This window comes from Schistocerca gregaria, chromosome 2, assembly GCF_023897955.1.
Source record: "Schistocerca gregaria isolate iqSchGreg1 chromosome 2, iqSchGreg1.2, whole genome shotgun sequence".
Taxonomy (NCBI): domain Eukaryota; kingdom Metazoa; phylum Arthropoda; class Insecta; order Orthoptera; family Acrididae; genus Schistocerca; species Schistocerca gregaria.
Window position 1 is genome coordinate 923,409,567 of NC_064921.1, and position 16,232 is coordinate 923,425,798.

The 16,232-nt window shown below is 41.4% G+C and overlaps 1 protein-coding gene across 1 annotated transcript in view; it reads right to left on the minus strand.

The window, feature by feature from the left end:
• The window catches only part of LOC126336055 (glutamate receptor ionotropic, kainate 2-like), a 92,415-nt gene that overhangs the window by 7,667 nt on the left and 68,516 nt on the right, over window positions 1-16,232 (minus strand). Inside the window, exon 6 of the mRNA XM_049999535.1 lies at window positions 3,410-3,659. Within this exon, the coding sequence (XP_049855492.1) occupies window positions 3,410-3,659 (250 nt within the window). The remainder of the gene's footprint in view (window positions 1-3,409; window positions 3,660-16,232) is intronic.

Genomic DNA, 16,232 nt, shown 5'->3' on the forward strand with positions numbered 1-16,232 from the left:
TGGTAGTAGAATTCTTGCAGTTCTATATAATCAAGCCCGGTTCTTGACAGTTCAATAACAACTTTCCTACTGTTATCTGCTCTCGCCTGCAATTTCAGGTCTGAGTCTTTCAGAAATTCTCTTCATCAAATAATATCAGAGCAAGGCATGGTATGAATGTTGGTAAATAATCCTCAACAAAATGCCATTGAATGAGTCACAGTCTGTGACAAATTCGCCTTGCAGTTCCCTCCTCTGTCTTACCACACATAATGCGTTTCAATTTGTACTGGAATAGCAGGACAAGTACGATCAAGCGGTCTGTTTGTGCTTTGCAACATCAGAGCAGACTTCTGAAACCTCGAAAACACCCACATGGCGTCTTCGAATTATGTTCTTGTTCCTGTAGATAAGTAGTAGCTGATCCAGTGTTCTTAAGATGAGGCTGAAAGGAAACAGTGATCAGCTAAAGCTCACCATGCTACTGAATAAAAATCCGGCATTTACTGGGGTGTCAATGGCTGTTTGACCATACTTTCATCAAATGAAGCCAAAAACTGATTACGAATGTTGCATCTGAAATAAATCAAAACAAATGTATTGTTAAACTTGTAGTAACACATCAAATCATATATCTTAGTCTCTGTTAATTTCTGCTTTACATGCAGACTCGTCGACAGCGACCCTATAGAATTGTACTGTAAAACCCTCATCTAGAAGTACAGTGGGCAGCCCCAATCGCGTTGCTTGTCTATCGTTTAGTCGAGAAGACGAAGACACGAAGTTACTCGTCAGCGAGCTGCTATCGTAATGTAAAAGTGTCTGTTACAATGATACCTGCACTAATATGCATAATTCTCTGCTGATTGGACATCTCCGATGGCTATCAATCTTGTATGAACTATATATTAATGAAGATTATAAAAGAAAATGCGGGAGTTAACGTGCAGGCCCAAGGGTAATACCTAAATCTGCCATGGCAAACAATCAGATTATACTGCTGTTAAATTGGTAAAGTGACTGATGAAATACGTATTCGATGCAGCATCCGTAGTCAGCATTTCACTCTATTTTCTTGCATTACACATCAGCCAATGCATATTGTCCCTACAACAAAGTGAAGTCTGAAACTGAAGATTATAACTCCCAGAACCATGGATGTTAGAGTGTTATTCAGCACACCTTAACCGAGTGGCTGACAAGTATCACAGTACACACGATTGTTCAGTAGGCAAAACTAATAAACTGATTCTCTCGTAAAGGGAATATTTTTCGGATGGACTGCCTGGAAGTGTTATACGCGATCTCGTGTGCAGAGTGATTGCATTGTCCTAGCAGTTAACGAAATGAAGCCTGTCACCTGCTTTACAACGACGGAGCCTATGTCGCATTCCACTTCATAGCATTACAAATATATCGAGTTGACTGAAGAGAACAGTGACTCTGACAGTATAGTTCAAACGGTTCAAATGGCTCTGAGTACTATGGGACTTAACTGCTGTGGTCATCAGTCCACCAGAACTTAGAACTACGTAAACCTAAGTAACCTAAGGAAATCACACACATCCATGCCCGAGGCAGGATTAGAACCTGCGACCGTAGCGGTCGCGCGGTTCCAGACTTTAACGCCTAGAACCGCTAAGCCACCCGGCCGGCGACAGTATACTTATATGACACTAGCAATGTCCACAATTTTTCTTATCTCAAGTTTGAAACATTTTCCAAGAGTTTGAAACATTACAGATATTTGCCTTAATATTTCATTTTTGATAACTTCATCATCTGGTATACATCTGTGGTTACTGTTACTTAATATTCTTAACCAGGTTAGATGCTTGGTGAGGAAATGAAACTGAAATCCTTATGACGTTAAAACAATGGAGAAAAAATGGTGGCGCTTGTGATGCAGCGTTTTCCTTTGAAAAATGTACACTACGCTGGTCTTTGTTTCCATGTTCTAGGAAGTTTATTTGTTGTAACATAAAATGTGCGGTATATGCTCCTAAATATCGCTGCCAACCCAAAACCCAGAAGAATGTTCTGCAAATTCGAATGAGGTATAAAATTTCTGTGTCTCGTTGTCAGCTTGTCTTCCAACACTTTCCGTATCTTCCACATATGCAATGTCTGCGTTGGACTCGGGTGAAATGTTTAGTTTTGAGATGCAAATTAGCAGTGACCTAGAAGTAAAAAGCAGTAATTACTAACACTACATAAGATAGGCTATAGTTAATCACACAGGATACATTTGGATGACAATTAGTTTATTATTCACTATGACGCGTTTTGATGCCAGCTATCATTAGACCAAACGGAAATATTGTAAAAAGATGTTTTGTGATGTGATTACTCTCAATACAAGAAATTAAAGTAGAAGATTTTGCCGCACCTCATTTGCTATACATTGCTTCGGACGTGAAGCAAAACTACACCAGATTGTTTTCTAATCTATTTTACTTCTTAGTGATACATACATCGTATCAGAAAAATGTGGCCAACTTCTACCAAATATTTTATTTATTTTCAATATCTGTTTCGAAAGCATGGTGTTACTGACACATAATTTGCTTTCCTATCGTTTTTTCTCAAAATGTCCTTAATTTAGTACTTGATTCCAAGGAAACCAATTTGGCAATTAAATACCACAGCAATAAAACTTTTTATGTACAAAAAGCTAAGCTTTGAAGATATTAACTAATTTACACTTCGTTTACTTAGCTAGAAGCAGCTGTTCGAGACGTATTTAATTTTTCTCTAAAACCACTATTTAAGATTTTCTGAACTGCTTTCAAGCAATCATTTTTCTTTTGCAAAACTATACTTCATATTGGTCAGTTTGATACTCCATTTGTCAATATCCCACTCATCGTTAGGCTATGCAAATTTGGACCAAAAATCTTTCTTCAAGTTTCCCTCGAATATGTTTTTCTTGATTAACATGATTACTTCAAAAAAAATTAAATATTTTTTTACTAATTTAGATTACACGCTGTTCCATTTTGTATTCATTTTGTCCGTTCCCCACATTAATTTTGGGTGTAAGAATTCAACCAAAATTTTTCCCTAAAATAACTAATTATTTTTTCTGAATTACCCCAGATACTTTCAAACAAGAAGAAAATTCGGACATCGCACTGGTTAGCTTGATATCCTATTTGCCCATTTCCCACTCTTCGTTGGGTTATGAGAATCCGCACAAGAAACCAAAAGTGTCTGGCTTTTTATTTCTCTCTCTCTCTTTAAGGCTGAAGATGACTATGACGAAAATGTGCTGTAAGGAATAGTGAACACGTGAAGGTGTAGACGGTTGCAGTGCATAAGCATGTGTTGTATTAGTAGATTATCTTGGTTATCAGTACTGAGTTTAGTGAACAAGTGTTAGGTAGAGGCATGGTTGAAGCTCTCTATGGTAGGTTGCGTTCTTCCCAACAGTGCCGCCTCATCGTCGGTGTAGTGACAGATGGACCCCTCAATTCTGCGATGGTTTTGGTCCTCCGGTGGACGGCAATCTCCACCAGCAGCAGGGCCAGCGACACGCAGAGACCGAGCACCAGCAGCGCGAACTCTCCCTGCACGTGCGTCAGCTGCAGCTTCACCGGGCCGTCCGGCGCCTGCGCGTACGACCGAAGGCCCGTCTGTGCAGCCAGCTGCACCCGCGGTGCCATCCACTTGCGTGCCACCTGCAGAGGGCGTGTACAGCAGTGAGGCCATGACGACCATCCTCTATGTACCGGGTAATCAAAAAGTCAGTATAAATTTGAAGACTTAATAAACCACAGAATAATGTAGATAGAGAGGTAAAAATTTACACACATGCTTGGATTGACATGAGATTTTATTAGAACAAAAAAAGTTCACAAATGTCCGACAGATGGTGCTGGACAGCAAAACGTCAGTGACTGCGCATGACAGTCGTGTATAAAAGGAGCTGTAATGAGAGAGAGAATCAGATCATCATAGGCTGCACCACCCGTTCCTTCCGCCTCCATGATTTCTACCTCACCATTTATGGCCGTCCTATCCACCTCACTCCTACCCTCAAATACTCTGGCCTCACACTCGACCGCCACCTCACCTGGACTCCCCATCTCCTCACCATCCAAAACAAAGCTCACAACTGCCTCCGCCTCCTGAAACTCCTGTCCGGCCGTACGTCGGATCTGCATCCTTACACCATCCTTCACACCTACAAACCGTTGATAAACACCTGCTGGAACGTACGATGTTTATGCACTATGGCGCTCCACCCTGTATTGCTGCACGTGTGAAAGATCTCTTGCGCGCGTCGTTTGGTGATGATCATGTGCTCAGCCGCCACTTTCGTCGTGCTTGGCCTCCCAGGTCCCCAGACCTCAGTCAGTGCGATTATTGGCTTTGGGTTACCTGAAGTCGCAAGTGTATCGTGATCGACCAATATCTCTAGGGATGCCGAAAGACAACATCCGGACACGCTGTACAGTGCTGTTCACATTATTCCTCGACTACAGCTATTGTTGAGGAATGGTGGTGGACATATTGATTATTTCCTGTAAAGAACATCATCTTGGCTTTGCCTTACTTTGTTACGCTAATTATTGCTATTCTGATCAGATGAAGCGCCATCTGTCGAGAATTTTTTGAACTTTTGTGTCTTTTTTTGGTTCTAATAAAACCCATGTCATTCCAAGGATATGTGTCAATTTGTACCTCTCTATCTACATTACTCCGTGATTTATTCAGTTTTCAAATTTATACTGACTTTTTGATCACCCGCTACATAGATTTTTGACACACTGAAAAAGAGTCACGCAGACTATATGCAGAGTATAGTATATGCTACCTAAAATGTTAGTTACGAACAACTAAAACTCTTTTGTGAACTATCAACTTTGGAGACGTCGTTAGGAGGTCTTCTGGTCTGTCATCGTATCATCGTGTAGGACATTCTTCTGTGACCTGTCTGATGGTCTGTGGTCCTCTACAATTACAAGACGAGGATGACTGCTTATTGCATTTCTGTCAAAAAGGTTTACGTCTGCTCTTTTATGTTCTAATTCTGTTTAGATTATAATCAAGAGAGGTGTCGGGCATGGATTGCATCATCGATAACTAGATGTGTTGTAGATATTTATTATTAACGATCCATTTTCACTCGCTCGTATCAGCATCACCACACTGTGGTTGAGGGTATTGAATGTGGCTTAGCTGTGGCAATGATTTCGTCGGGGTCACTTGATAATAAAAGCAATCATTCTCATGATGTTATTAAGCTGGACGTCTGTTTTTCATGAATATGGGCAGTTTAACGTAAATGGTAGGCAACAGTCAGCGGACGAGAACACAAATCCCACAGCACATCAACACAGATTGTCTGCTGGTGCTCCGCACGTTGTACCACGTAGCTTCTGGTTGATGTTGTTTCTTGTTCTAATTTTTCGCTAGCTTCTGTTAGGTGCTCTCTATAAGGTAGAGTTCTGTCAGGGGCGACATCCAGGTACCGTTTCTGAGTATGTGATGGTTTCAGACTGTATGTTGAATTTTCTTCCGGCACGTTTGGTATTTACGCTGAAGCAGGAAATTTCCGTTTTAGTGGAGCTTGGTTGGAGTCACCATTTAAGAACTGAGGTACACGTTGTTAGAAGTAACTAGTCATTGGTGTAACCAAACTTCCTTCATTTTGATTTTGGCATGTCTGCAATGTACAAACTGAAGAGAAATGGAGCAAGAACAGGTCCCCATGGAAGGCCGTTTTGTTGTGGAGTTTACGACGTATCTCATGAATCATTGGAACACTGTGTTATTTCCCACACCGACAACTAACCGATAGGCTTCTCTGCAAGGAAATTTTTTACCGGAAAAATATTTGTCATCCACTTAAATACTAAAATGGCAATGTAGTGCTGTAGATGGTACAGCACTGGTACCAACCAGTCATATGACCCTGCACTGCCAAAAATAGTCATATCGGTGAAGTGGTCTGAATGACCTAGCCTGTTATATGAAATCTGTGCAATAACGTGTGTGAACGAGGAGACGTGATAGAAAAGAGCTATCAAATTTGAACGTGTCCAGATTACACTGTGGGTATAGTCAATGATATGTTAATGTATCATCGCGTACTATTCTACTAGCCTACAAGCAATTCTTTACCACTTGCACTTAAGTAACACGATCTTAGTAGTGTACGTTGGCGACAGCGACCGATGACACGCGTGTTATACATTCTCAGCGACAAATGTTTTTAGCAGGCCGTTGTGGCCTAGTGGTTCTATGCGCTTCAGTCCGTAACCGCGCTGCTGCTACGGTCACAGGTTCCAATCATGCCTCGGACATGGATGTGTATGACGTCCTTAGGTTAGTTCGGTTTAAGTAGTTCTAAGCCTAGGGGGCTGATGATCTCAGATGTTAAGTCCCATAGTGCTTAGAGCTATTTGAACCATTTGAAACATTTTCAAACGAGACAGGGAATCATTGTGTCAGTGAATTCAGGTTCTTGTCAGCCAGTTTGTGAGTGAAAATTGCGAAGGGAACAGCAGGTAATAGACATTTGGTGTCACGTACCTAGCAAAAGTCAGTTTCTGGTGGTAACACATAGAGCCGCACGTGTTCGGTCGGTGAACCAAAGCCTAAACAGGACAGTAAGTGGCTGCTTGTACATGTGTTGTGAGATCTGGAGAGAACCGATTTTGCCTTCTTTAAAAGTAAGTAAGGCGTCGAGACGCAATGTGCGCAGTGTGTGGGTACAGCTGGGCTGTGTTATGTGTCGTTTTGAGGGTATTTGCCGTAGAAGAACGTGTGCCCAATCAACTTGGTTACCCTAAACTTGGACCATGACGTCTACATCACCATTCTCTAGGTGTTAGGATGTCTTCTGTATCTGGAAGAACAGTATGTTGTGGACAACCTATCCACCAAAACTTCAACAATAGTGTTCACGCCTAAGTTCCTGGTTCAACGAACACTCAGGGTTCCTATCGCTTCTGGACTCCAACCGTCAAATCACCAGACCTCAGTCCCACAGAAAATACGTGTGACTATTTCGGAAGGAGAATGAAATGCAGCCATCATCATCGCCCAGATTTGGTAGCCTAAGTGTTCTGACCATCAACGAATGACTTCATCCGGATATGGCAAGCCAGAAGAAACCTATGTACTCTCACACCCGTCGAACTCAGCCTACTATCAAAGCTAGAGGCGGTGTTATATGGAATTAGTATGATATGCCTTAGTGATGCATAATTTTTGTCTGGTGTTCTTATTTTCCTTAATGCAATAACCTGAACACTAATGTATCCCGAAAGTTCGAAAGTCACTGGTACAAGAGTAAAGACTTACTCAACCGTGCCTCTGGAGTGCAATCAATTATGGTAACCTATATTAAAATTGTTTTGTGAGGACGTGAGACACAAGTGGGACACATGTACATTTTCATTGCCTTCCGTGTGGGAAATGTATGAATCGCGCACTGGAGCAACGTCGAATTGTTGCGCTACAGTCGACAAAAGGATGTCCGACATTGTATTAGGAGGTATCCCATGAGTTTTGTCACTTCGGTGTGTTGGTCAGTCAGTGAAAGACTGCAGTAGTATATTTTTTTACTCGTTATCTCTACATATTTGCACATATAGTGGAAACATACCCACAGTATATTCTGCGTGATTTGATCAGGTTCCTTCCCACTTAATTGTGGCATAAAACTGTTTCTTTTGTTCAGTGTGTTCCAATGAACCCGTCCAAACAAAATTTAAGTTATATTAGAAGTTTTAATATTTTTTGGGCAGTTTTGGTATCTGCAGGTGTTTTGCTACCTGGCGCATCTGGTCAGATGATCCGTTGGTCGCCATTGCTTTTCTGGCCAGACAGTTTGTACAATTTTTGAAATAACTTCCATGTAAGAGTAGTAAGATTATAGTTAAATTTTATTGTGTTCTTCAACCTATGCTCTGTGTATAACAGGGCTTAGTTTTTACTGACTGCCCTTCCAGAATCGTTATGATTAAAGAATTTGTAGAATTGTTGTAAGAATTTGTTGCTGTTGTGTTTTAAGATTTTTGGGATACCAGGCAGGTATTGAAGTTTTTTAAAATAATGAATTTTGATCTTATTTTTGAAATTATTAAATTTGGTTGTGGCTCCCCTCAGTCTTGAAATGTTAAAGATTTTAGGTTACATAAGCCAGATTTAACTGTGCCCTATAAGTTTACTGAATATTTGTTGTAAAACTGATGTTGGTAATTTGCAAATAAAAAATGTAATGGGTAAGAGATCACTCACAGCTCAACCCAGTCCTACCACTCACTTAGCACTACTTGCTAGTAGCAGTGCGTGGTTATGGGTATGGCGAGACTTGGGTGGAAAATAGGATAAATTATAACCTTGTTAATTTAGTATTTTAGTGTTTAGGTGTTGATTCCTTACCATGCCGTCTACTACACTGTTTACTGTTCTGTTTCAATATAGCTGCCAATGAGATGAGGAGACGACCAGAATGTTGGAACTTATGTTGGTTGAGCTGAAATATGGATCAGGAATCAGGGGTGCGAATACCACTAGGGGTGCCACGAGAATGGGTCAGTGTATTCGCAAGGCACCCATTGGCCTCACCGGCCGTTCAGCCAGCAAAGGTGAGTGAGACCATCTCCAGTACTCATTCTGCTTTGGCTGGGCTAGCTTCAATGAAAGTAGTATTTGATGATGGTGAGCTCTCGTGTTCTCAAGTTGATAGAGTTCGATCGCGAGCGTTGCATTATGTGAACAGACATAAGGATTTTAAAAGAGAGAAGGGTGTAGAACGGTTTCACAGACCTACTACTACATTGCAGACTCGTATGAAATATGTACAAGATTGAACCCGAGCGTTGTTAGATAAAATTACCGAAAGTATTGATAGCGAAAGGTAAGTTGATTAGGCGAAAAATGACAAGGTTGGGATTGGAGCAAAAGTAGCTTATGCCTGTACTATTTACCAAGCTGCCTAATTTCTTAGTATAATACTTGTGCAAAGGTAGTATCAACATTAGCAAGGATATCAAACATATGGGACAGTTCCAGTTGGATGTAAAGGACAAGGGAGAGATGTTGGGATTGAAGGATTTTCAATTTTGTCAGTTCTTGCAATTCCATGAACTTATTTGCAGGTGGCATCTCTGTGGTTGAATATGCCATGAGCAAGTTGGTAAATTATACCTTCGGGTACAACTTTCTGACAGGAGGATAGAAGATATTATCAGTAGAATGAAAGGAGGTGCTCGATGTATGTATCTTTCTGTATAAATAGAATAGGTTCCTAGCTACATCTCAGATGAAGCATGTTCTGAGGATAGTATGTGAATCGCGTTTAGTACACAACCAAGGGACTTTGTGGAGTTGAAATAGCTCTTGCCGCTGTTTGAGGCAGTTAGGGAGGCTGATACGAAACATTCCGAGGAATATAATGTAGTATTGGTAAAAAAGAATAATAAACAATTTTCAGAAAGAGGGTGTTATGGGTGTAACATTATGGGGCATTTGGTAGGGAGCAGTCAACACAAGGAGGAAAATTGTGGTCCCCACAGCTCAGGTTTCAGTTTTACGCTTGGAAGTTAATGGAGAACCAGTCTATGTACAGCTGGATGCAGGAAGTTCCTCGATGTTGATTAGTAAGGAATTTTGAAACAAACATAAAAACATTGGTAAGTTAGGATCCCCACCACAGAAAAATGTAATGGGCAAGGTAGCCAATATTAATAGACCTCTCTTTACTGGGAGAGTTGGGTTTAAGATTATGAATTAACATATTTAAATGTATTTAATGACCTTTTCAGAGCAAGGTTGAGGAAGAATTATCAGTCTCAGTGATTTTAAGAGCGGATTTTGTTCACAGGGTGTGGTTTCACCCTAATTAGCGTTACAAAAATTCTTCCGTTTTGAGCCACATTGGGTCCTTAATTCTATAAATTTGTTGTACAAGTTGGTGATGCCAGTACCGGGCCTGCCTTGGAATTCAACCATTTAAGCCACGAACAGCGGCAGGAGTCGGAGTAGTTATATTGAGAATTTAAGGATGTTCTTATTAATCAGCTAGACCTTGTCAAGCATGGTGAGTATGAAATAGAATTCCAGAGGCACACCCCTGTTATTGGCTATCTTCATTGCACATGAAACAACTAATGATGCCACTGGATGAAATGTTGAGGGTTGTGGTGATTAGACCATCTGAGTCACTGTATTCATCTCCAATTTTCTTAGTCCCAAATCCGAAGGGTAGATGGTTGATTATTATGGAAATCATATTGTGATCCATTCCTTTGCCGGGTTTGCTTTCTTGCTTTGCATGGTTCCAGAAAGTTGAGGTGTTTACAACATTTGATCTTCATCATGCATATTTTCAGTTACTATTAGCGGAAGAATGTAAGCTACTAACTGTCTTTTCGACTGACTGGAATCTGTATGGGTTCAATTGGGTTCCATTGAGCCTGTCAACTGGGGCAGCAATGTTGTCGCATATCTCAACAGTGTTTTGCCTGACCTCAAGTTCATTTGCATGTACACTAACTTGGATAATTTAATCATTTGTAGGCTGGGTTTTAAAGAACTCATAGGGAATGTTAGAGAAATATTTAAGCATTTGAAAGAGGCCTCATTTATGGGCAAACGCTGCAAGGTGAAATCTGCGCAGACAGAGTTTTCCTTTCTGGGACATACAGTAACCTCTGCTGGCGTCAGTACTGATCAAACTAGAACAGAATCAATACATAGCAGCCAACCATCTAAAATCATGGTAAGGGTTGCACGTTTTGTAAATTTGGCAAATTTCTTCCATAAATTCGTCTCCAGTTTTGTGCAACTAGCTGCTCCGCTTAACGAGTTAAGGTAAAAGGGACAAAGGTTAGTGTGGGGTCCCTACTAGCAGGCCCCTGTTGGAGGTCTAAGGACCTGGTGGCAAGTGTGCTTGTACTGTTTTTGTACCCACCTGGAGGGCGGTGCGTGGGTCTGCTCGTGAAATCTGAAAGGTAGGCGGAATGCAGGAAGCGAGAAGGAGCACGTGAGGTAAAGCAAGTCAGTACTGCAAGTAATTGTTGAGTGGTACTTAAGATACATTAATAAATTAGTGAAATCAATGTGAAGTGAAGTAGAAATTAGAAAATAAATGAAAACTTATTTTAGATTAGAAGAGTTACACACTGGTAAACAGCGGTCAGAGCAGCAGTGGCAATGACCGTGAAGTCCGCACGTTCAGGAGAAGCCATCGCCCTCCCCACATAAGTGGAAACTGTCGATCCAGCCGTCAGGGCATTGCTCGACCAGCTCACGTGTCTCTCAATTGTCACTTGTGATCAAAGGCCCTTGTCTACATTCCAAGAGCCAATGACCGACATTAAGAAGATTCTTCGAGGAGCTTTTCAACGTGACAGAAGAGGCAATGACCGTGAAGTCGTTCACATCCAGTGAACTGAAGTAAATAAATATGCGAGACGTAGTGGGCCCGACAGGAGTTTTCAGTTCACTTTCGGAGCTGAAGACCGTCATGCAGGAAGAGACTACATCGTACACAGAAGCACCAAGTCCGCCGCTGTAATGGAACAGCCAGCAGCAGCTTCGCCGCCAGAAGACAGAAGTTAGAAGGTATTTGAGGACAGCTTTTTACGTACCCGGGTGACTCGCGATGACGGGAAGGAGACGGCCTCACATCAGCAGTCACATGTGAGCTGGTGATGAAGATCTGTCAGCCGAAGACTGGCAAGCGGGAGTCCGCTGTTTGAGTCTGGGACACTGGCCTTCCCCCGCCGTGCCGCTCCGCTGGCCGATGCACAACACACGCGGCCGCATAGAGAAGATAAACACTGGGACGCCACATTCAAGGTGTCGCCATCCGTTCACAATAATTAAACGGGCCACCTGACGATGCGTGTCTCCAGTCAACTGGGTGAAACAGCGACACGAGATACACACCGCCACGCGTAATCAGACGCCGCCACTCACGCAAGCAGATGGCTTCGCATACGACACAGCTGCCTCTCTCTCAGCCAGAACAATCCAGTAAGGAAACCATTACACAAATCTTTTAATAAAAGTTCTCTTATGTAAAAATGCTGTTTCATTCTACCTCATACCCTAGCCAAGGAAGAACCCACACTGCCCACATGTTGTTAAGAGAGAAAAAGTAATTTATTTAGTGTTTTTCACCGTGACATAATGCTTTAGAATCAAATGCCCATTGCAGTAATGCTCATCCTGACAATTGAGTAGCCTCAAAAGAGGGCTCCAGTTATATAAAGTGAAAAAGGTTTTACAGTAGTTCAACTCAATTGATACAACTGAATACGTAACTTGGTACTGATGAGCACGTAGGTGCGACGACATAGACCTGTCGTAACTGATACAGAGTCTCTATAGCAAGCTATACTGAGGCAATGTTTCCCGGCCGCCAGCACTTGATGAATTGGGCGAAAGTGGAGTGACGCTTGTAGAGCTGCAAAACGTCGGCTAGAGGCCGCTGTCGTCGGTGTGGATCGTCCACTCCCGTAGTGCCAACCTACTAGCTTGCACCTACGCTGTGGCTTCGTAGCTATCAATACCAAACTGTCAATTGCAGATTTTAAAAGGGAATTCATTGTCTAGAAGGATATTGGGAGTGGTCACCGCTTAGCTACAAGAACATCAAATTTATAGGAAAGAAGGTAGGAAGACTGGGTTTAACGTCATTAATGACAGAACATGAGTTCGGATTTTATAGGATGGGGGAAGAAAATCGGCCATGCTCTTTCAAAGGAACCATCTCGACATTCACTTGGAGTGATTTAGGGAAATCGCTGTTAACCTGAACCTGGATGGCAGGGCACGGGTTTGAACCGTTTTCCTCTGAATGCCAGTCCACTGAGTTAACCACGGTGCCATCTCGTTCGGTAGTTGATAGAAGGCAGGTGATGTAATCCTCTTGTGGTCTTTCGCCACTGTATGTTAAGTGCTTAGTGAATGAGATAGAGACCTTGGCCATTTAATTGGCTTTGGAGAAATGCAAAATGTATGTAGAGTACCAGACGTTTCAGTTAGAGATGGATAATCAGGCTCTCAGTTGGGTGCTTGTGCGGCCGAGGCAAACTGGGCAGATAGTCTAGTGGACGGTGAGGATATCCGCTTTCCAATTGACGGTTAAGCATAACTGAGGGACGAAGAACGTTATTACGAATTGCGTATGCCAAATGTTCGACTGTGAAAGCGAAGGAGATAGGTGTAACGGTAAACAAGCGCAGGTCATTTGAACTGAACCAGGAGACGTAGTGTGCCCAGTTGTGACAGGGATGCGACTCCCTCTCAGGGACATTGTTCAACAACAACACGAAGACCCAGAGTTGATTAAGAAGTTTTTGAGAAATAGGGTAACTGTTAAGCCGCGTCTGATGAGGGGTACTGTCTCACATCAAGGCGACAAATTTGTCTTGCCATCGGATCTTGTGCCATGCTTATTTAAGTGTTTTCATGAAACATATGTGGGAGGACACTTAAGTAATTTTATGACTAGATTGGAGGTTTGTGAGACATTCATTAGAATTTAGCACAGTGGTATAACACTTGATGCCTTACTAAAACTGCATTGAACAACCGACATGGGCTGCCTTTTCCCGAAGATGAGTAGGCTCGCCATGTAAGTAGGCCGTTTAGGTTTTTTTTATTGGTAACGCCACATAGCGCTCTGTATGAAAAATCACTGGCTGTGCTGTGTGCAGTCAGTGGCTGGTTGGCATTGTTGTAATACTCGCCATTCTAGTATTGGGCAGCTGGATGTTAACAGCGCGTAGCGTTGCGCAGTAGGAGGTGAGCCGTCAGCAGTGGTGGATGTGGGACACAGATGGCGGAGTTTTGAAATTTGTGAGACTGGATGTCATGAACTGCTATATATATTACGACTATTAAGATTTATTAAATAATCATTTTATGATCCACGTTCTTCGAAAAAGGAGCACTTGGAAAGGAAAGAACATTAAGAAGTGATTAATAATAGTTACTGCATACTTCATTTTCTTTTCAACTACTAGGTAATATCTTTTGTAGAATTAGTTTTGTGGTGCACCACTTTAATGACATAGATATTAATATGTGAGTAGACATTTCCCTTTTCTGCATTGTTGTCTTTACTGTAAATTTTTTTCTGCTTGAGCTGTGTCCTGGTTTGATATAAGTTATTGCATTTGCTGCTGCTGTTTGCCAGGTATAGTGTTACTGAATTTCACTTTGTATTACTCTGTTGAGCCAGTTTTGCTACTGATTTATTTTTCTTGTTGCTGTTCATTGCTTCATATTAGTTGTAATGTTGCATTTGCCTTGCTAAGTCCTATATTGCTGCCTTCCTTTGCCAATTTTCATTTTTTGTCATTGCTGTTTGTGTTAATTGTTTTGTGCTGCTGAATTGCGTCGTCCCTTAGTTCAGCATCTGAGCTAGTAGATTTAAGTTAGCTTAAGAGGGGGTAAATTATATAAGAAACTAACTATGATCAAGTGGAAGAAATGCATTGAGAAGCTATAAGAAAATGATTTGGCCAAAAAAAGTAGTGTACAGTGGAGAAAAACTATTTTCGAAAGAGGATGTGAACAGAATACAAAAAGCATGCTTGGATAGGATTTTTTTGGTGAAAACAAATGTTGAGATAAGACGAAAGATCCATGAAATGACGTTTTGGGTTGGACTGCAGTACCAAATGTTACCCTGAAAACAAAGCCTGTCCTTTCCTTTTGTGTTATCACACTATGTGTTTATGTACCCTTATGTATTTGTTTTCTTCCTGTCTCAGTGTACTGTTTCATAGAATTTTTTCTCTTCTAATACTAAGCTACATTCACTATGATGAGGAATACTGTTATCCTCAAATATAATTTGCATTAATAACATGTTATTTACTTTGTAAAGATGTTTACACATTATTTATTCTGTTTTGTTCTAATGCTCATGTGTGAAGTTGATGTTTCAAAAGTTATTCTGATCTTTTATGTATGTACCTATGTCATAATTTTTGTAACACTGATGTATTTGTTATTTCGATTCTTTTGTAAAGCCTGTGTTACTGCAAATGTTATCTGTACTATTATGTTCTTTAATGATATATTTTGTACCTTTGTTATTGTATTCTTAAGTTATGAAATTGTAATTGACACCAGGTCATCAAATTAAGTAACTTGTAAGTTACATTTCACTGCACACGTTTTTGTTGGTCATAGTATATGGACAATATGTGAGAAGTAGGGACTGATAGTGTTTGCACGTGTGTTAATAATTCAGCAAGGGACTGCATAACAGCATTGCTAGTTCTAAGAACATTACAAATAAATTCTTTGTGAATGGACAAGTGGTGATGTATGGACTTGCTATATTGTCCACAAGACTCTTCGATGGTGATTGTGCGCCTGCACAGTCGCAACAGTTGGCTGCTAGCCATGTCTGCAAGGACTACAGTGGGTCTACACCTTTCATGACTCACCAATACCATTATTTCTACAAGGACTGCAGTGGGTCTGCACATCTGGTGGCCCACCAATAACATAATCTCTTCAAGGACTACATCTTTGATAACTCACCAATACCATTATTTCTACAAGGACTGCAGTGGGTCTGCACCTCTGGTGGCCCACCAATACCATAATCTCTACTAGGACTAAAGTGGGTCTGCTCTGTGATGACCAACCTACCAATATTCTTCAAAACTTCGACTAACTCTGGTGTGGGTTCGCTCTGTTGTGGCCCATTACCTGTCAGCATGTCAAGAGTCAGCAGTGTCCTTCCGTTGGAAGGACAACACTAATTCTTCAAGACTGCATGGAAATCCACAACTTCCGTGTGCAATTTCTTTTACTGCTCAGACATTGAGAAAAACACTGCTATTTTACTGTGATGATTGATGAGGACTGTCTTTATGGACTGGTAGAAAATTTTAGCTTTTGACCAACATTGTATCGATAAGTGTGTGTATTTCATTTCTTTGTTATTGTAATAATGAAAAAAAAATTTCAAATCTGTATTGGCCACTGACAAAACAATTTGTAAATGTTTTTGTGGGGAGCATGGGGGCCATGTAAGTAGGCTGCTTAGTTCTTTTTATTAGTAACGCCACATATCGCTCTCTATGAAAAATCACTGGCTGTGCTGTGTGCAGTCAGTAGCTCGTTGGCATTGTTGTAATACTCGCCATCCTAGTGTTGGGCAGCTGGATGTTAACAGCGAGTAGCGTTGCGCAGTTGGAGGTGAGCCGCCAGCAGTGGTGGATGTGGGGAGAGAGATGGCGGAGTTTTGAAATTTGTGAGAC